Source organism: Rousettus aegyptiacus, unplaced genomic scaffold, assembly GCF_014176215.1.
Source record: "Rousettus aegyptiacus isolate mRouAeg1 unplaced genomic scaffold, mRouAeg1.p scaffold_m13_p_1, whole genome shotgun sequence".
Lineage (NCBI taxonomy): Eukaryota > Metazoa > Chordata > Mammalia > Chiroptera > Pteropodidae > Rousettus > Rousettus aegyptiacus.
The window spans coordinates 90,549,232-90,570,742 of NW_023416284.1; the positions used below are offsets into that span (position 1 = coordinate 90,549,232).

Genomic DNA, 21,511 nt, shown 5'->3' on the forward strand with positions numbered 1-21,511 from the left:
CTTGTTTGTGAGGAGATTGCTACTCAAAGTGTGGACCTCAGACCAGCAGCCTCAGCATCCTGGAGGATCTTGTTATGAGTGTGGAATCTCTGGCCCCAGCCCAAACCTGCTGAACGAATGAGCCCTTTACCAAGATCCCCAGGCCAGTGATGTGCAAAAATGAGCAGGTGTGCAGGTGGGAATATTTATGTTTTCATGAAGATGGTAATAAAGGGAAAATCTCCTAGGGCCTGTCTTCCCCACCCTGCCCGCCCTGCCATCACTCACCAGTCACGCCCACGGTGGACACAGGGCCCACACGCCGACCCCCGTGCAGGCCGTACAGGTGCATCTTGTACTTGCGGCCCGGCTCCAGACCCCGCACGGTCACCTCGCTCTCCTCACCGCCAACACGCACCACCTGGGGCCGTCCGTCCCTGTCCTTGTACTGGACCGTGAAGGAGTCGAAGTGGCCCTGGGGGACGGTCCAGGAGAGGCTCAGCGAGTCTGGGGAAGATCCTGTCACTGTCAGGTCCCCTAGGAGGGGCTCCTCGGGGGGCTCCGGTGCCTCCGTGCTGGGCTCCTTGGGGCTGGGGGTCTCCTCCTCCTCCGTGGGGACGGGGGTCTCTTCATCTGCAGCTGAGAAACACAGACACAGAGAGAGTGAGGCAGGGTCTGTGGACACGTCCTCAAATTGTAGGTGAAGGATGGAGAAGCCATGGTCATGACTGGGGGCCTTTAGGTCACTTCAGAGAAGTCCCTATTGGAGCTGGGTGGTCCAGTTCAACTGTCTTCTCACAAACATGCCCAGAGCCTTGGGCACAGCTGTGGGGGACCCTGGGCAGCCACCAGCACAGCTCATGGAGGCCCTTCTCTGTCCAGGGAGACCCACTGATCATCAGGGAACCCTAGCGGAGAGGCACTAAGGCCACCGTGGTTCAGCCTCCAGCAGAAGGTCCCCTGCACCCGGCTCACCCAGCAGAGAGAGTGTGGTCCTCCTGCAGGCTCCCACCCTGGGGCGTCCACCGTCCACTCACTTGTCACCCCGATGGCAGACACGGGGCCCTGGTGTTGGCCGTCATGGAAGCCGTACAGGTTCATCTTGTACTTGTGGTCTGGCTCCAGGCCCGAGATGGTAACCCCGTCCTCGTGCCCTGGCACCCACACCTCCTTGGGCTGCCCATCCCCGTTCTTGTACTGGAGCAGAAAGTGGTCAAAGTGGCCCTCGGAGACAGTCCAGGAGAGGCGCAGGGAGTCGGGGGTGGCGTCTTTCACTGCCAGCTCCCCCAGGTGGGGCTTGATGAGATGCTCGGGTGTGGTGGTGGTAGCTTCTGAAGGTTTATCCTCCTCCTTCTTTGGGGCTGAACAGAGACAGGGAGAAAGAGAAGGACCTCAGAGAAGAGCAGGTGCCCATATTGCCTTTGCTCTCCTCATTGCGCTCACACTATTTGGAAAAAAGCAGGGTGGGCAGAGTTCCTCTAGCTCACCTGTCATGGCCTCGACTTGGGTGGGACCCATACGCTCCCAGCCATGGAAACCATACAGGTTCACCTGGTATCTGTGATTGGAGTCTAGTCCTGAGAGGGTGATGTCATTCTGGTCACCCCCTATACTAACAACTTGAAGCTGCCCATCCTGGTCTGTGTACTCGATCTCGAAGGAATCAAATTCTCCCTCAGCGACTGTCCAAGACAGATGCAGGGTGTAGGGCGTGGCTTCATCCACCATCAGCTCCCCAAGGTGGGGCTTAGACTCTGGAGGGCTTGGGGCCATGGTCTCAGCTTCGATTTCTTCCCTGGGAGCTATTCAGAGAGATAAGTAGAGATTGGTGACTAGTTTGTCACTGTACCAGTCTCTCCAAGAGGAGGGCAGGAGGGAAGGTGATAAAGGCAAAAGATTAATAATAACGAGAGCCAAATATTTATATACGGGGATGAATTTCACAAGCACAATGCTAAGTATAAGAAGCCAAACACAAAAGACTAAGTATTGTGTGATTCTGCAAATGAAATGCTTAAAAGGGCAAAATATAATGATAGAAAGCAATCAGTGGTCGCCAGAGGCTGGGGTTGGGGAATTAACTGCTCTGGGTATAGGCAAACTTTTTGGGTCCAGGGAAACATTTTATACCTCAGCTGGTGCAATGTTTTCATTACTTGTACATTTGCCCAAACTCATTGAATTATTCCCTTAAAATGAGTGTATTTTATTGTATATAAATTATACCTCCATACAACTGATTCCTTCACCCAAACAAAGGGATATAGGAAGCTCAGAAATTGTGTGGCCAGGTAAGGTGGAGAGCCTGGCAGGAAGGAAGAGGAGTCTGTTCTGGCCATAGCCATACTCACCAGTCACGGCAATGGTGGAGACAGGACCCACACGCTTGCCCTCATGCAGCCCATAGAGCAGCAGCTTGTACCTGCGGGCGGGGTCCAGGCCTGAGACACTGACTTCCTTGAAGCTGCCATCCACAGGTACCACCTGAGGCTTCCCATTTCTATCCTTGTACTGAACCACAAAGGAGTCAAACTGGCCCTCAGGGACTGTCCATGAGAGGCCCACGGAGTCCGGTGTCACGCTGGTCACCTGTAGCTCCTCCCCCAGACGGGGTTTTGGGGGACGCTTCGTTCCAGTATTGCCCACAGCACTCTGGGTCTCTGAGATGTAGACAGAGAGAGATGTTTCTGTCATATGGCTGAAATGTTTCTGGAAGGCTAGGTGACCTCGAAGGTCAGGGTTGAGAGGTCTGGAGACAGGGCTTTGCCATTGCTGAGTCTTGAAGGGCTGGTGTTATGGGCTTATGCAAAAAGAAGAGGGAACTGGATCCCAGCCAGAGGGGCTGGGACCAAATAACAACCATGGCAGCCATCACAAGTGACCACTTGCTGCTCAGGCCTGGCTGGGTGCTAGATGCCTTTCCCAGGGACCTCTAGAAACAGAGGCAGGCCCAGCAGGGGATGGTGCCGTCCGCGGTGAGGGGTCCATGGCACCTCTTGCCCAGGAAGCCGTAAAGAAGGAATCGGTACTTGCGGGCAGGGTCCAGAGGGGTGATGGTAACTGAGTGCTCATGGCCCTCCACAGGCACCATCCGGGGCCCATCCCTGTCCTTGAACTGCACCATAAAGGAGTCAAAGTGGTCCTCGGGGACCGTCCAGGAGAGACACAGTGAGTCCAGGGTGGGATCTGTTACCCATAGCTCCCCGAGGCGGGGTGGGGCCCCTGGGCTAGTGTCATCTTGAATAGCTGGCGGAGAGAAAAGGTTTTTGTGTTTTTTTCCAAAATGACTCCTTGACTGCCTCTTGCTGGAGCTGAAGAAAACCAGAACTGCCCGAATGATCAGTGCTCCCCCTAAATCTTTTCATCACCCTTTCATCCCCACTACCATTCCCAGCTGGCTTGTGCCTCTGTCCACTTAAGCAATGTAGGAGGGGGCTTCTGTCCTGAGACATCTTTGGGAAAAGAGATTCTCTACCTTGCTGCTTATCTTCTTCATCTTGCTGTCCAGACTCTTCCCACTAATTAAGGACTATTTCCCTAGCAGGGCGCAGCTTGTCACAGACTTGGTGTGTTTATTTCCTTTTACCAAGGAGCCTATTCTTTGTGATGTGACTGGACTGAGGAAATCCAAAAGTCCTGAGGTATCAGAGGGGGCACAGGATCCCTACCAGGTACAGAAAACAGCTGGGGATGCATGATGTTCTGATGAAGTTGACCCCTAGAAGCCTTGGTGGGGGAGTGGGGGCTGCCTACATGTGAGGAAATAAGGGGAGAAAAAGGGGAGTTTGAACAGGGAAAGGACCTGGTGTCTGGCTGGGAAGCCATCCTGAGGCCTGAGAAGGAGCTGGCCTGCTGCCTTTCTGGACAGCAAGGACGCTGAGAGAATTGTTATTGTGAGAGTTTTCTGGCAACAGGGAGCCCCCAGGGGCAGGGATGGGCCTGGACCAAAACCCAGGAAAGGGGCACAGCTGGGCTAGGCCTGACTGGGCCTGGCTGGGCAGTCAGCCCTGGGTTCCTGGCGTCCCCAGTTTCTGAGGCTACAGGGGAAGGACAGAGGAGGAAAGGGCTTCTCCTGGGGATGCAAATATGGGACCCGCTAAGCCCGAGTCAATTGAGTGAGAGTCAGAGGGGAGATGGCACAACTCTCACTGGGTGATGACTACTCAGGGCTGAGGCTCCACAAGGCCCAGGGAGGCAAGAAAGGCTCCCTTCACCCCCTTTCCTAGCATCCCAGTTTCCCACGTTCTACTTTCCAGGACAGGGTCAGAAGGGTCTTCCCCCATTCAACAGAAGTAGGAATTATGAAAGGAGAGGAAAAGTCAGCCAGGGGAATGGATCCAGGAAATAGCCCTGTTTTCCTGGTTCTCATCTGCCTTGGACTGGGGCAGGCGGTGTGAATTTTCAAATAAAACAGAGGAGGTGAACAATGGAGAGATCTGGACCAAGGGAGACGAGACGAGGCAGTGTGAAGAAGGATGGGAAGGCTGGGGCCTCAGGCTCAGCTTCATGGGGGTTTCGCTCACCTGTCTTTGCCTCCACAGAGACTGGGCCATGTCGTCTCCCATCCTGGATCCCAAAGAGCATGAACTTGTATTTCCTACTGGGCTCCAGACCAGGGACGGTGACCTCAAGTTGGTCTGCAGCCACAGATACCACCTGGGGCTGCCCATCCCTATCCTTGTACTTGATGATGAAAGAGTCAAATTCCCCCTCAGGGACCGTCCATGAGAGGCTCACAGAGTCTGGCGTTACATCTGTCACTGTCAGCTCCCCCAGGTGTGGCTTCTCAGGAGACTCTGTGACTGGGGCTGGCAGGAGGGGAGCTGGGGTCCGGGAAGAAAAAGAACATGGCTGAGATCTTTGAAAGGGAAGTGCCCCCTCACAGGGCTCCTGGGCTCCCTGGGCCTCCAGGAGCCTCATACTGAGATGGGAAACCTTTATTTTCACTGGTCTCTAACTGAAATGTAGCATGTCCTTCAGTGATGAATATAGGAAACCAACCATGGGCTACTAGCAGTACCTGTGACTTTGTCACCAACAGTAATCACGGATGTTTTCACATCAACTTAGAATTTCTGCAGAGACTTCAAAATACTGGTTATACTCATTGCTCCTTCCAAATGTGGGTAGGTTATTACACATGCCACCAAGTCTTGTTATTTAATGAACAAATAAAGAAGTCCCTGTATTACTAAATCATAAATTTGAATTTAAAAATATTTTGATAATTGTATATCAATATAATTGGCTTCCTTTGTAATCTTATGCATTTTATTTTACAGATTTTAAAACATTGCTCTGAGAAAGGTCCATGGGTTTCACCAACACCATGGTACAAAAAGGGTGGAAACCCATGCTCAGGAAGCCATGAAGGTGGGGAGGCCCTGGGAGCCAAGAGCAAGGGCCACTTCCAGAAGGGAATACAGCTCGAGCCCGGGGGCTAAGCAACTCTGACAAGGGATTCAGGGATGAGTGCTATTTAACCCGAATAAAATAGGGCAGCAGGGTGAGGTGGTGGCTGTGTCCACGTCACAGCAGGCTTGCAAAGAGAAGGGGAGAACAGCTGTGGACAGTCAGAGGGAGAGAGACCGTCTATGACTAGATTTGGCCAGGTGAAAGGAAGATATTTTGGCCTGGGGGATGAGGTGAAGTAGAGATGGGGAATGGAAAGCAGAGAAGGGCCTAGCCCAAGGGGTCACAGAAGAGACTAACATGCCTATGACCCCAGGAGGACCTGCAGAGGCCACTGAGGCAGGACCTGAGAGATTACGAGGTGAGGGGACTCTGAATAATCAGGGATGGGGACTGCATGACCCCTCACTCACCTGTCATAGCTACCACAGAGAGGGGGCCCACACGCTGCCCACCATGTAGCCCATAGAGGTTCATCTTATATTTGTGTGCAGGCTCCAGGCCCGGGATGGTGGCCTCAAGCTGGTCCGCGGTCACAGGCACCACCTGGAGCTGCCCATCCTTGTTCTTGTACTGGACCACAAAGGAGTCAAACTTGCCCTCAGGAACTGTCCACGTGAGGCCCATGGAGTTGGGGGTCACATCTGTCACTGTCATGTCCCCCAGGCGTGGCTTCAAGGGGTGCTCAGTGGCTTCGAGAGTCTCTTCTGGTTGTGGAACAGAGACAGAGATGGTGGAAGGCTGTTAGGAAAAACTCTTCTTTCCTTTGGTGGTAATTACATGCTTTGTTTTTGTGGCGCCTGAGAGGTAGGCATGATGGAAACCTCCACTGATTGGCAACATCTACCTGGCAACAGCCAGGATTTGGGGCTGTGCTTAGGGGACTTGGTGTTAGTAGTCACTGAAACCTGGGAAACTGGCTGAACTTCCATCTGTGCCTCAATGGCTCCCAGTCCCTCCCCACGAGACCTCCCACTGACCCCCAAACTCTGTTTGCTCAGCACCTTCCTTGGATGCCTAATCAATGTCTCAAATGCAATAGTCCAAAACTGAACTCAAGGACTCCCCTCATACCTGTTCTCTCCTCAGCCCCTCAATTTCAGCGAAACCACAGTTGCCTTCTCAGTGCCATCCTGGGTCCTGTCCTACACCCCAGCCAGGTGCATGAGTAAGTTCTGTTGGCACTAGCTTCAGGAGCTGGCTGTCCTCACCAGCTCCACCACCATCATCTCCAGGTACCACCAGCTCTTCTTATCGGATTATAGGGCAGTCTCCTGAATCACCTCCCTCTTCCACTCTCACCCCTTTTCTCTCTGATCCCCACACATTAGTCTGAGCCTGTTCCTGCCATGGCTTCCATCTCACTCAGAACATAAGCCAAGTCCTTAGCATGGCCTCCAAGGCCCCACACATTCATCTCTCATATCTCTTCCCCAATTCTAAAACATTCCTCTCTGGTCCACAGACGTTCAGGCACCTTCCTTTTGCCCCATGTGCTCTCTCTTCTCCAAAGGCTTAGGTGCTGTGTCCTTTCCCTTCTTCATTCTTTCCTCAGGCACCCCTTTCCCGCCTCCTTCCCACCCACTCACTTACTGGGCTTTGCTTTTCCTTCCAGCTCTCGTCACTGTCACATATGGTACCACCGACATATTTGTGTAATTTGGTGCCTGTCTCCCTTTGCTAGAATGCGAACTCAAAAGGCAGGAGCTATGTCTTATTTCACCGCTGTGTTCCCAGCACCCCGCACACAGTGGGTGGTCCACAAATGTTCATGAAATTAATGAGTAGTCTATACATCTGGACTGGGAAAAGCCAAGCTCAGGACCTGCTCATTCCCATTGTCTCGGAATGAGCTGAGTCTGGCAGACGCTCCTCATTAGTGATTGAACCTGGAAGGTGGTCCCAAGAAGCAACTGGCAGTGGGAGTGAAAGGTGGCTAGGTGGCTGGGGTTCCCAAGAACTTATTTTTTTGGCTCTTGTGGAGGAGAAGACTAGCTTCCCAGCAGATAAAACTTGCTTTAAAAAGGGCTGCTGATGAGGCCTCTGGAAGACAGAAATGGGTCTGGGTGGGGAAGGCAGAATGGAGGCAGCCAAAGGGGGCTGTGAGTGACCACCACATATTCTAAGCCAGGCATTATATTTCACTTCATTTGCTTTCTAGTTGTTAGTTCATGTAGACTCTATTTCCTGCCCAATTTGCCCTCTCTGTATTTCTTTCCATGAGAAAGAGAAACTGTCCCTTACCATCAAGTCTTATTGTTGGTGGTTTGGCTTCACTGGAGAAGGTAAGATTATAACTATCCCTGGGTATGGCAGTCCCCACGCTACATGTAAAATAACCCTTTCCTAATTTAGGAATGTTTCTAACTAGCTGCACACATTTCTTTTTCTGGCTGTGGTGCTGTGTGCTTATGGCCCCTTGGTCAGCTCACTGGGCTCCAGCTGCCCATCACCTTCCTACTCTGATAATGACCATCCTGCTTAACCACAGAGCTAAGAGCTGGGAAAGCTGAGAACAGAACTGTCAGATTCCAAAACTCAATTTTCCTCTATTGCATTGCCTCAGAATACTGCCTGACACAGCCCGTCCTTACCCAGGGACCAGGGACAGGGCTTCACAGAACCCAGTTTCTCCTAGGGCCACAAATTCTGGGCCTGGCACAAGCCTCCACCCTGCTTTTAAATTTGTAATCTTTCCTCTTACAGTAAATGTTATTTTTCAAAAATGTGTCTTTGTTTCAGTGAACAAAGGGGAAAAAAGATGTCTCTTGCTGCGACCAAGCAGGTCAGCAGGAAAGTCCCTTATGCCGAGGCTCCAGAGAGTTGGTGCCAAGGCTGGGTCCTTTATGGTGGCCAATGGCCTTGTACCTGGCTCTGAGAGAGGGAGGGGTGGAAGGGATGTTCTACCTTGCGGTAAAGTCATTCACTGTAATGTAGGGAGGAGGCAAGCTAATTAAAATGTTAAATCAAGCCACATTCAGAGACTACAGGGTGCTGATCAGTGCTGCCGCCAGGCCACGAGGACACCTGCACAACAAAGGAAGATTTCTGCTGGGCTTGCTAACAAACCTCCACACTGTGAAGGGAAAACAGAACAACACAGTCTTTAAGTGGCTGTCCTACACAAAATAAAGTCATTCATTCCCTACGGCTAAAATCATAGGGAACCTATGGAGTAGGCTGGGAACTGCCAGTGGGCCTTTTGCACTACATATTCTTACCTTTTCACACTATAGTACTCCTCTTCCTTGCTGTATGTCCATATCAAAGGAAATGGGTTAACAAAGTCTTAAACTAGAACTCACAGGAACTAAAGAATGATATATAAACTGAATTCCCTGAACAATCTGGGTCCCTCTCACTCTCTGCCTCTGAGAGGAGACCACACTCTGTGGTGTCACCCCTTTTCTAATAAGCTTTCTAATAAACTCTGGCGTTAGGATGGCTTTCTACACTCTTTGTCAAAGGAGCCTTTAGTTCTCTTAGTGCAGGGCTTGGTCTCCCCCTACTTGGAGAAATTTGCCCTGTCCTGCATTAACTGCATGAGTGGTAAAGAAGGCTTCCAGCTGCACTGATGAAGAAGCCAATGTCTTATACACACTGACCATCTAAGAGCTGAACCAAAGTAGACAGAGCAAACCCCTGAGTAAGGATAATTATAATGATCACAGTGGCAAATACTGACAGCACATTCACTCTCGCCAGGCCCTTTCTTAGTGCTTTATATTGTTAATTCGTTGATTCCTCACAACAGTTCTGTGAAGTGAGCATTACGATCCCCATTTTACAGATGAGGAAGCACAGAAAGTCTCAAACTTGAGCAGTCATACAGTCATACTGGTTGTAGCCCAGTCCCTGTGAACCGCTCTTTCTAGTCTTCCCCAAGCAGATGGGGCTTTAGGGTTCCACTGCAGGAAGGAAGCAATCAGTACAGGGAGGTAGTGGGAGTAGAGCGAACCAGGTCCCCACCCTCACTCACCGGTCACGCCCACAGTGGACACGGGGCCCACACGCCATCCCTCATGCAGGCCGTACAGGTGCATCTTGTACTTGCGGCCCGGCTCCAGGCCCCGCACGGTCACCTCTCTTTCCTCACCCCCGACACGCACCACCTGGGGCCGCCCGTCCCTGTCCTTGTACTGGATCGTGAAGGAGTCGAAGTGGCCCTGGGGGACGGTCCAGGAGAGGCTCAGCGAGTCAGAGGAGGATCCTGTCACTGTCAGCTCCCCCAGGACGGCTTCCTCGGGGGGCTCTGGAGCCTCTGTGCTGGGTTCTGTGGGGCTGCTAGTTTCCTCCACAGCCTCCTGGGGGGCTGAGAAAAGAGATTAGAGATACAAGCTTAAAGGGTGACTTGCTTTGCTGGTGACATTAATCATAATAATAACTACATCCAGCAAATATGCCCCTCAAGCTATAGGCCTAGTGGTTTGTGTAGCCTCTGTATTAGCCATTCAGTAACTCATCAACGAAGACAACGCTGAGATGGGCCCTCAGTCCCCTATCATATACTGCTGGCAGGATTGCACTGGTAGGTTCTGTGGGATGGGATCTCCCTTCACGTCTGAGAAAGGAGCTGAGATGGGAAGAGAGGAACCTCTGAGCTCTCTACCGTGTTCACTGACAATGCCGACCTCAGGAAAGTGAGGGGGCGCTGAGGCCTCCTTCTGCTCTCACTCCTCCTTTTCAGCTTCGCCCCTCCCAGGCTTCCCAGTGCCCACCCCACTTAACAGGACAGGAGATGGAATGTGCTTTGGCAGAGGCCTCCCAGCAGCCCTGCCCCTCCCTTTGCTTTTGCCCTAAGGAATGAATTACTAAGACAAGGCTTCAGATCAAAGTGGGAGAGAGATTTGGGGGTTGAAGAGGGCCCTGCTCTTCCCTGACTGGGTCTAGAATCGAAGCCACAGGATACCTACCTGCCCTCTGCTGCACTTAGGTGTTTGCTGAGGCTCCGTGGACTGGGAGACTGGAGTGAGGGCAGCTAGCCCTTTTGTGACCCACCCCCAGGTCCAAGGGAACTACTTAGGAGACAGGAGATTAAGGAGGGAGCAGTCAAGAATGATAACTAGCAGCTCACTCTTAAACAGTAGTTTCAATGTGCCAGGCACTGTTCTGAGTGCTGTATGTATTCTAACAACCCTATGAAGCAGTTACCATTATTATTTCAATTTGACAGATAAGAATGCTGAGGCACAGAGAGGTTCGGTAACTTGCACAAGGTCCCGTAGGCAGAAAATTGCAGAGCTAAGATGAAAATCTAGGTAGTTGGCTCCAGAGCCATTCTGTGCTGGCCAGGGAGGCTGGATGAATGCAGGAACATGAGTGTATATGTGTGTGTGTGTGTGTGTGTGTGTGTGTGTGTAAAAGAGAGGGGGGGGGAGGGAGGGAGAGAGAAACAGAGAGAGAGAAACAGAGCAGCAATGGCATTACAATGTGGGCAGCAGGTGAGAGAAATTTAGAAATGACGATGGCCCAAGCCAGGTCATAGTAGGGGAAGAATCCTGGCAAAAGCCATGAGGAAAGAACATAGTGGCCGAGGACATCTGAGGGAAGCTCAGTGAGGTGGAGGGATAATTCCAGGTCCTCAAAATGGGGAAGATGGGGAAAAAGGGGCCTGTTCTGGAGATCGAGAAGAAGCAGGGCCATGAAAGAGGTTAGGGTAGGGGCTGGTGGCTGGGTGAGAAGTCCTGAGATGTGGGCAAGAAAAGGGGCCTTGGTAGAACTGGAACCGAGAACAAGAAGGTAGAGGGAGGTGCGAAGTAGTCCAGGTCCTGTTCAGAGGGCTGGGGGCTGGCAGGGGAGGGAGGCCCATGTGGCCCTGACTCACCTGTGGTGGCCACCACAGACACAGGCCCCACACGCTGCTTGCCATGGAGGCCGTAAAGGTTCATTTTATACTTCCGGTCAGATTCCAGGCTGCGAACGGTGACCTCATTCTTGTCCCCAGAGACAGGCACTGCCTGGGGCTGCCCCTGTGCATCCTTGTACTGGACCATGAAGGAGTCGAAGTTGCCCTGGGCCACTGTCCAGGACAGGTGTAGGGAGTCTGGGGTCACATCAGTCACTGTCAGTTCCCCCAGCAGCGGCTGCTCAGGGGGCTCTGGGTGGTGGGGCTCCTCTCTCGTCTTTGGGGCTGTAAATAAGAGGATCTAGCCAGTGTTGAGCTGGTAGCCTGGGATTCAGGCTTGGGGTTTGGATGGGCTGTCACACTTGGAGAGTCATATTCAATTAGTGTGAGAGCTGAACTCCTGGGAAGTCCGGCACTGCCAGGGCATGACACACCTTCTGGGCCTTGGGGAGCAGCTGAATGGGATGAATGGGGCCCAGCAGCGCAGGGGAGGCTGGCTGCCCCTCAGCCTGGGAGCAGGGCCAGGATTTGGAGTCAGCCATCTCACTGGGAGGCCCAGCTGGTTCCTGGCTGAGGGCGAGTGTATGGAATGCTGGGAGGGGTCACGTGGGGCTTAGTTGGCTGCCACTCACCAGTGGTGCCATCAGCCGTGAGGGGGCCATGCCGCTTCTTATTGGCAATTCCAAACAGAGTAAATCTGTACTTGTGGTCAGGGTCCAGTGGGGACACAATGACTGAGCGCTCAGGCCCTTCCACAGGTATCACTTGGGGCCGTCCATCCCTGTCTCTGTATTGGACCATAAAGGAGTCGAAATGACCCTCGGGGACAGTCCAGGAGAGGAGCAGTGAGTCTGGGCTGGGATCTGTTACCCACAGCATTCCCAGGCGGGGTGTAGTCGCTGGGCCAGGATCACTCTGAGGTACTAGGGAGAAGGAGTAGAGAGAAGGGAGGGACACAGGTCAAAGGAGAAGACACATCCATCTCCCAAGTAAGGATGCTGTGTGAGGTCGTGCAGGTTGTTCACTGCACAAAGATACATGGCTGAGGGAGCACTGAGGGACTGTATCCAGCTGGCGCTCTGCTTGCCAAGCTGTATACCCTAGTGACGAGCTACACCCACCTGGAGGAGGGGTGCCTTCTTATGGTGTATAAACTAGTGTGGCCCTGACTCTATTTCCAGCTTAGGGAGGGGCTTCAGAGAGAAGAGAGCCCAGCCAGCCCTTTCCACATTTCCATGTCCAGGGATCAGGACAACCTCCACTGCTTCCAGGCCTAACTACTAGCTGGTTTCCCCTCCAAGAGAAGGGGGCATGATGCTTGGAACGAATTAACGTGGGAGAGTTTCACACACCTGTACCCCGGGGCCCATCTCTCCCTCAGCCACCCTGTACCACTAGCCATCAGCATTGACACAAGCTCCTTCACTTGGCTGTATCTCCCTCTACCTCCACCCTCTCTCTTTGAGCTCTAGTCCCAGATTCCAGAAAGAGATGTCTACACTGGTTGTAGCCATGTCCTCATGTCCATTATCCTCCCAACCCGGTTCCACCCTCCATGGCAGCTCTCACCAGGGTCAATGGTGAGCTCACCATAGCTAAGTCCTGTGGACACTTTGTAGTCCTGAATCACTCCCACAGGATCTAACATGTCTGACCACCCCCTTCATTCTGGCGTCCAGGAATCACTCTCTGAGGCTTAGACCCTCTTCACAAGTCACCCCCCAGGCTACCCTGAAGGCTCCTCTTCCTCTGTTCATACTCTGAGTGCTGACTATCCCCAGGGATCCAGTAGCCTGTCTCTTCTCACGTGTTCACCCTGGCTTCTGTCCATTGGCACTGATGATACCCACATCCCTTCCTCAGGCCTCCCCTCTGCTTCTCACAACCACGAGGGCAGCAGTATCACCCCATGTTCCATCACTTTCTTGAGTGACCTCTTCCTCTCTGTGACTTGATTCTCCACAGCTATAACATGGGTATGCCTCCCAAAGCTGCTGTAAGGATTAGGTGTGATGATACACCTAAAACATCTGGAATACATTTGACAAATGTATTCCATTAAAGATGTTTATCCAATGTTCTGCCACATTGTTCCTGTTTTTCCTTGCCTCTGGGAACGGGACTGTCTGATCCAGAAATGTGGGGGTGCCTGGGCACATTTGCTCTCCTTCACCTCCCCTATCCAGCCTCACTGCCACCATCCCAACACAGACACTATCATTTCTTGCTAGCTCTTAACTCACTCCAGCAGCTACTTTCTGCAGCAGCCTGTGTTACTTATAAGATAAATATCAAATCATGTCTCTCCTTAAAATCTTTCAGTGGCCCCCCAGGGCCCCCAAATGAGGCCCGAGCTCCTATCAGACACATAAGACCAGTACCTACAGCCCCCCAGGTAGCCAGCTGTCCAGTCGGAGGAAACACACATTAATTTTCCTACGAGGCCACACTCACTCCTGCCTTGCTCTTGCCACAGCTCCTTCTGTTTGCAGCCCTCTTGACCTCTCTGTCTGACCCAACACTATCTTCCCTTCAGGATTCATCTCAGGCACCCCCACCTCCAGGAAGTTTTTCTGAAGTTCCCAAAGCAGGTTCCCAAAGCACTGGGAAGACCTCCTTGAGGACCATGCAGAAGGCAGGGGCAGGGGCGTGCATGATTGCTCTCACTTACGGATCTTGGCTTCAGTCACCAGGGGGCCATGCCTCTTCTTGCCCACAAGCCCATACAGGACAAATTTGTACTTGCGGCCCATATCGAGGTTGGTGATGAGGGCGGAGCGCTGGGGACCCTCCACAGGCACCATCTGAGACCCATTCCTGTCCTTGTACTGGATCATGAAGGAGTCGAACTCGCCTTCAGGGACTGTCCAGTGCAGGAGCAGGGAGTTGGAAGTCACATCTGTCACTGTCAGCTCACCCAGGCGTGGTGGTGCCAAGGGCTTCCCAGGCTTTTCCGAATCCCTGTCTGGAGTGGGGGGTGGGGGAGGGGGACGAGGGCAAAAGCAAAGCAGAAAGACTCAACCATTGCCTTGTCCTTGTCTCCTTCTCTCCCCTTACCCACTGGCTCACTACAGCCTGGACAGCTCAAACTCTTCCTCGAAGACTCTATTTCCCCACCCCTTAGCCCTTTGTGACCAGACTTCCTGGGAAGGGGACATTTCCCCTCTTAGCATCTGTTCTGGAGTGAGAGCTTTCACTCTTTCCTTGTGACAGCTTCCCCACCCCTCACAAAGTTCCCAGTCTCTCTCCACACCAAGGTTTATAGGAAGTTTCAGGTTTCCCATGGTTCTTCTTGAGAGTTTCAAAACTCCCCACTGGTGCTATAGAGCAGTCTGAAGACTCCTCAGTCCGCTTTCTCTCTCCCTTGTTGCCCTCTGTCTCAGTGGTGAGCCTGACCTGGAGTTGTAGGGAGGATCAGCTACCCTGGTGCCATAAAGAGGGACCAGGAGGCAATGTGAGAGCTGGGCACCCAAAGCCCTGTCTTTCACTAGTTTTGTAGACCTCACCCATCTCAAGTCCTGATGGCTGTGATGCTCCCTACCCCAAGGAACCTCTGCCCCCACCAGAAACTGGTTGATGAGACCACAGGGCACTTGTTCATGGCAGGCCAGACTTTCTGGGTTGGGGGCAGTGCCACCACCCAAATCTGAGGGGACGGGGGCTGTGAAGAAGGGAAGGGGGTTGAGGGTCAGTATCCTCAGGGCCAGAGGCCTTCCCGCACCCACCCTGAGAGATCTATGGGGCGGGGTGAGGCAAAGGAGTGACTAGGATGTCCAGGTAGGACACAGAGCAAAGAAAGCTATAGGAAGAGCCAAGGGCCTACAACCTCTCTTCTTGAATCCCTGCCCTAAGCTCTGATTTTCCTCCTCTCATCTTCTTTTCCTGGAGTACTCCCCTGCCCAAACTATCCTATCATTGTTCTCAGAATCCCTCCATACCTCTTGCTTCTGAACCCTCAACTCCTTTTCTTTCCTTGTTTTCTCCCACCACTTTGACCCAAACACCAGATGCATTCCCACCTCTCAAGTTCTGAAGGCCTGGCCCCTCCCCCAACCTCAGGAAACTAGTCTGAGCAGAATGTACCCATAATGCCTTGGTAGATGAGAGGGGCAGAGGGCTCGCCCTCAGGCGTTACTCCTCGAAGTGACAGCTCATAGGGGGTTCCAGGAGGGGGTGAGGGCACCAGAGCCTGGCGGACATTTCCTGGCAGTAGTTCTTCATGTACCCCCGGCCCATCAGGCACCCGTAGGCGCAGCTGGAAGTGGGCAAATGTGTCAGGTTGGGCCATCCAAGCCACGTGGAGGTGCCCTGTCTTGTCTCTGCCCAGTACCCTCAACTCTCCCAGCTCCTGGGGGCGCTGCTGCAGGCCAGGGGCCTGAGCCCCTTGAGTCGTTGAAGGGCCTGAGGGAGGAGGCTCATCAGTGGCCTCCAAGAGGCCCAACGGGGAGGACCCTGGGAAGGGCAGGGAGAGAAAAACAGAAGAGTAGAGTATGAGAACCAGAAAGGAACCCCAGCCCCCAAGTTCTGCCCTCTAGCCGCTGAGAGCCAGGGGACCCTTCCTTTTTTGATCTTGGGTCCATCCCTGGGGCTACCTCATCCTCCCAAAGGTCTGCCTGGTCCTCCAAACACCCCTGTCCATGACACCTGAATAGACAGGCCTGCAGGCAATAAATGAAAGAAATAAAGCTTGACATCCCTCCCCTGACAAGACAACTATGACTTCTGGCCCCACAGACGTCTATGTCCCTCCCCACACATATCCCCCTCCCCAATGCATGGTGGTTGTGGCTTCCATTAGTGCTGCAGTGAGAAGCCTAGAAGAAAGGAGAAGGTGGTGTTAGGGAAGGAGAATACAAACGGAGGATGGGTAGTGAGAGGAGAGGGAAAGGGAGGACGTTCAGCTCAGGTGGCATCTGGGCCCTATGGGGGAAGAAGAGGTCCACAACCCTCCCCATGACAGCCAGAGAACACCCCTTCCCTGAGCATGGAAATCGTTCCTGTGGGAGAGACCAGCATGAAGTGAGCCAAGAGATCTGGAAAGGCAGCTCAAGAAGCAGTAGTTTCCTCTCTCACATACACATGCTGCCTTATAGCTTCAGGGCCACCCCCAAGCAGTTTGGATGTATCCCTTTGAGGTCAAGGTCAAATTATGGAAAATACTAACCACTGACCACAGTCTTCAGGCACCCTCACCACAATGAGTCAGAACAGGCTCTGGTGTCACTCCTGCCCTCCCCCACCCAAACTGCAGGAGTGAGCCTGCAGTCACTAAATGCCGCTTCTGTTGTTGCCTAGAACAATCCTGGCAGAAGTGCCCTGCGAACTCGAATGAAAACCAGGAACCCCAAGACCAGGCCTCCTTGGCCTTGGGTATCTGTCAAGACCCTGGGAATGAAGATGGTTCTCAGAATACAGGAGTGTGTGCTTTTCTGTGGGGTCCCCTGGAGCCTAAATGGTGTATACTGGGCTTGAAAGCAGGAGGGCGTGGTGGGGGTGACAGTCTTAGCAGTGAGCAGCGGGAAGAACTGAGGGATGCAGACTCCAATGGCAGGTGAGCCTGGGCAGGAGATAGGTGGTTCTGCGCCCCAGCCCACGCTACCTGTGGTGGTGATGAAGGCGTAGGACTTGGAGGTCTGCCCTGCCCGCACCCCATGGACCTCCACGTGGTAGGTGGTGCCGGGCCTGAGGTCGGGTAGGCTGACGGTGCGTGCGGTACCGGGCACAGTCAGCTCCCCGCGGGGGCCCTCTGCTGGCGGCTGGGGTTGCCAGCGCAGCACCACGCGCTCGAAGTGGCCGCGGAGCCCATCGAGGGACACGAGTAGTGCGCCATCGGCAGAACTGCCCAGCACCTCGGGCTTAGGGTGGCGAGGCGCAGCCACCCCATCGACGCCTTCGGGTGAGAGGCTGTAGATGCCCTGGTTGGAGTCCCGCTTCCAGGTGCCCGAGTCGGGGCTGGCGGTGGGGTGGGGGCGACGGGGCGTGGGTGCAGGAGAGCCGGAGGGGGCGGCGGCTGCCAGACGCCGCTGTAAGTATTCGTGGATGTGGCGCGCCACCGACGTGTAGGTCTGATTGGCCCGCAGTGGGTAGCCACGAGCCCGCAGGTGGCGCTCCAGGTCCTGCACAGTGCCGCGGAAGCGGCCCAGCTCAGCAGTCAGGTTCCCCCACGGCCGCCGAGGGGGCTGGGGCAGGCTAGGCCCTGGCCGAGACTCCTCCTGCCCCTCCTCCACGGGCCGAGGGGCCCGAGTTGGCCGAGAGGGGCGCGGGGGCCGCGGGGCAGGGGCTGGCCGGGTACGGGGCCTGGGGGGCGTGGCCGGGGGGCGCACCTCCGGGTAACTGTAGTGGCCTGGTGCTGCCAGGGGCAAAAAAGGGAAAGGAGGAGAGCAGGTCAGGGGCAGCCCGCCCTTCATCCCTGCACTCCTCTCACCGCAGTCCCTTCCTCCAACCCTCCCATCGGAGCCAGAGGCCTCGTCCCTGTGCCCCAGCCCCACCTGGAAAGAGAATTGAGAGAAAGGAGTCAGTATCCCAGGAGCCCCTCACCCCTGGCCCTCCAAGCCTGCCAGTGTTGGTACCCTAGAAAGAAGAGAAAAGCCAGCAAGGGGAGCCCTGTGTCTGAAGGAGAGAAGGGGAAGTGGGAGGAGAGGATGTGAGCTACAGTGAGCTGGGAGTCTGTCACATGAAAAAAAAAAAAAGAAAAAAAAAAGAAAGATCCAGGCATCTGTTAAGAGATATTGAGGTTAGTGGAAAATTACTGCCCATGAGACCTAACTCCCCAAACCCTATCCTAAAGGGAACAGGAGTGCTGGTCTCTGATCTGCCTAATTCCAGTCCCTACAAGATCTGACCAGGGTGAACACAAATTCTGTTTCCCACCTAGGTGGGTCAGACAGCATCTCCTATTTACCGTTTTCTCCATGGGCAGCTCCTCCCATATTCCACCCGCAGCCTTACTATAGGATACCAAATAAATGCCTGAGGGAGGGCTCTATCTCCCTGGTACCCTTAATATAGAACAAGACCCCCAGCAAGTGCTTTGAGACTTCCACATATCCTGCCAAGTGCATTCAGAAGAGCCTGTAAACCCTGCATGTGCTCCTGAGGAAGGGGGTCCTACACTCAGAAACCAGGCCTTTCCCTAACCCCTGGCCAGCCATACCTGTGTTGGCCCTGACGGAAGCTGGGTAGCTTACTGCCCGGCCCTGCTCCGCGGTAACAGTCACCACATATTCCACGCCTGGCATCAGGTCAGTCAACAGCGTCCCGTCTGCCTCAGCGGGTACTTCCAGCCGCACCCTCTGGTTGCCAGCGCTGACATAGGACACCACAAATCGGTCCACCTCAGCCTGGGGACGCAGCCAGCTGAGCTCCAGTGTGGTTGGAGTCACCGCAACCACCCGGAGGTCCTGGGGGCCATCGATCACTAGCCAAGTTAGAGAGAGGAGGGATCCAGTGGGAATCTGGTTCTTTAGTCACCAGCTTTCCTTCTAAGTACTTTTCCCCATGAAGTCCCCCCGCCCCACTCTACCCTTGTAGAGGACAGATTCCTCACTGACCCACTCAAATCCAGATCTCTACCCAGGATTCCACCCCACAGCCTCAGCTCTCACTGGTGGTGATGGTCTTGGAGGCAGGAGGGCCCCAGGCAGTCCCTCGAAGGGCACGGACAGTGACCTGGTACTCCTGACCAGGTGCCAGTCCTCTCTGGTCATAGGCTGAGGCAGAGCTGGGCACCCGCGCTGTGAATGGGGTGCTCTCCCCCTCCGTCTGTAAGAGAGAGAGCACCAGGTGGATCAGGGCTGGCGCTCCGGCCCCAGCTGCTCAATCCCCCTTACATCTCCCTTCTCCAAGTCCAAGTTGTGGGAATGTGTAGAACTTGGCCCTGCACAGCTGGGGAACATAGGTGGTGATAGTAAACATGACCGGAACACTTACTCAATGCCAGTTACTGTTTAAGGCAATTTACGTATATAAACAAAATCCTTAAACTTTATTGGGTAGGTCATATTCCCACTGGATAGATGAGGAAACTTAGGTACACAAGGATTAAGTACCTTGCCCAAGGTCACCAACACCAAGGAAGTGGCAGGGGTTTAAACCTGGGCAGTGTGACCTCAGAGTTCTCCCTCATGGGCACTACCGTTTAGCCTGTTCATCAGCTGTTTGCCAGAATTCTACCACCTGACACATGCCAGGACTTTCCTTGTGGCTTTCCCTGGGCAACCTTGACTTACTGGGTAGGACAAGGCTTTTACTAAGCTCATTCTTGTCAGAACAGATGAAGTAGATGAAGGATGTCCCTTCAAGTCTCACTTCCTCCTTGAAGCATCTGCCCCAGCCTGAGCCTCCCCACAGACACCTGCCCCTGGCTGTGTAACCTGGGTGTGAGCCATATCATGACATTGTCCTTCAGGCATTTTTCTTGTTTCCTCGGCAGAGTTGTAGGCCCCTCAAAAACAAGGTTAATCTGCTCAGAGTTCCACGAATTTGTTTCCCAATTTCATACCTGGCATCATGCTGGGCATTGGAGACACACACAAAAAAGATATGGTTCCCGTCCTCAGGTAACTCATGCTCTAGTAGCTAAATGTATGTCCATGTTTTAAGTTTTATTAGATCTTTACCTAAATCTCTATGTGTAGTACATGACCATGAGAAAACAACCCTCCTCCAAGTATAAAGGTATTATGATTATTTATGGTGACCTCACAGGAAATCTGGCAGCCCCCGCTCCAGGCAGGGTCTCCTGGATTGCCAGCTGCTGGGGGAACAGAAAGAACTGGACATCTTGAGCAGTCCAACAGCCCTGCCCTTTGCTGGGCTGTCCAGCTAGGATAGCTAATAAGAACTCTCTATTCTGCCTAGCTATGTTGGCCATGATGAGGACATCTCCAGTCAACCGCGTAGGACTGGAAATTTCAAAAGGCACTCTCCTAAACCAAGAGAATTGGAGGGAAAATCATCATAATAAATATCAAAGTACAAAACCAGATTAGAAGCCAAGAAGTGATTTCTGGGTTGAGGACAAATAAAGCTTTGTCAGTTTTCTTGGCCGAAAGGTATTTTGGGCACACAGGATCCCTGCCCTTCTCTTTCTGTCCTAGGTATCCAGCCTAGGAGGCCTTGGTTGTCCTCATCCTTCCCACTACTTACTTTCTCTGTCACCTCTATTTCCCCAACCCACACACACACATAGACACACAGCACGCACACACACACACACACACCCCTCCCTTGGGTGCTCCCTGATGATGTTTGTCATGCTGTGAAGTCTGATCCTATCAGCGAGACAAGCCCATCCCAAGGTCTCCTTCTCCTTTCAGACCACCTACATGAACATTTTAGACACCTCCTAGTCTCTCCTGAGGTCCATTTGGGAATAGTCCTCTCAAAGTCCCACCATGTGGCTGGCCTGAGGCAGGCTCTCTAGCCAAATACTGGCAGCTGGCTCTGCCCTTTGATGAAAGGTTGGCTGCTTCATTTATTGTCCTTGGTGAATTTCTAAACTTTGTGTTCCCATGTGGGGGACTCTACTTGGGCTGGTCCCTGGAGCTCACCTCACCCTCATCTCCCTTTTCAGACCAGACCCAAACACAAAGTTTTCTGAGGCTGCAAGGTCTTGTGTCCCAATGAAAACTTGGCATAGCCCTGGTTTCTAGGCTGCAAGATACACCTAGACAATGAATAGCTGAACCTCTTTCTGTTCAGGGGCTCATTCCCTGTTCTTTCTCTCATATTCATAGAGGAGCCAGCATTTTGCAAAACAGCAATATCCTTAAGTTAGTCCTCAGGCTTGGGGTGCATCAAAATCACCTGAAGGGCTTGTTGCTGGGCTCCACCCCCAGAGCTTCTGATTCAGTAGATCTGAGGTAGAGTCCACCATTTGCATGTCAAACAAGCTCCTAGGTGATGCTAATGCTGCAGATCCAGGGAACACATTTTGAGAACCAATGAGTCAGAGTAAAATGCCACATAGGCAGGGAGAAGAATTGTTCCTCTCCAATGTTCTGGAAAACATTCCAATAACTAGGAGTGTCTCTTGGCCAGGCTTTGAGAGAAAAGTGTTTCCAGATAAGGTAGAGACAGGCTTCTAGGAAGATGGCAGTGGCTAGAGGACAGCCAGCTACTGAATATATTCCATGCCAACAGAAGTGGACCGAGAGCACTGGCCAAAGCATGGGGCACAATTCCAGAGGCGAGCCACAGAAGGCGTAGAAAGCATAGTCTGAGGGCCAGTAACACAGGCTGATGTGGAGTCCAAGAGAGGTGTCTGGGGACCAA

General features: G+C 53.2%; 1 protein-coding gene across 6 annotated transcripts in view; it reads right to left on the minus strand.

The window, feature by feature from the left end:
* Window positions 1-21,511, minus strand: part of TNXB (tenascin XB) — a 60,329-nt gene that overhangs the window by 20,967 nt on the left and 17,851 nt on the right. For 4 of the 6 annotated variants that reach the window (XM_036238339.1, XM_036238340.1, XM_036238337.1 and 1 more), the window contains exons 6-19: window positions 18,841-18,997; window positions 18,390-18,653; window positions 16,836-17,585; window positions 15,320-15,688; window positions 13,908-14,201; window positions 11,869-12,159; window positions 11,216-11,521; window positions 9,371-9,703; window positions 5,805-6,098; window positions 4,503-4,802; window positions 2,331-2,639; window positions 1,467-1,781; window positions 1,017-1,340; window positions 268-618 (exon numbers count right to left, since the gene is read on the minus strand). In XM_036238339.1, the coding sequence (XP_036094232.1) occupies window positions 268-618; window positions 1,017-1,340; window positions 1,467-1,781; window positions 2,331-2,639; window positions 4,503-4,802; window positions 5,805-6,098; window positions 9,371-9,703; window positions 11,216-11,521; window positions 11,869-12,159; window positions 13,908-14,201; window positions 15,320-15,688; window positions 16,836-17,585; window positions 18,390-18,653; window positions 18,841-18,997 (4,657 nt within the window). The remainder of the gene's footprint in view (window positions 1-267; window positions 619-1,016; window positions 1,341-1,466; window positions 1,782-2,330; window positions 2,640-4,502; window positions 4,803-5,804; window positions 6,099-9,370; window positions 9,704-11,215; window positions 11,522-11,868; window positions 12,160-13,907; window positions 14,202-15,319; window positions 15,689-16,835; window positions 17,586-18,389; window positions 18,654-18,840; window positions 18,998-21,511) is intronic. The other 2 variants (XM_036238360.1, XM_036238350.1) reach the window with 2 other exon arrangements.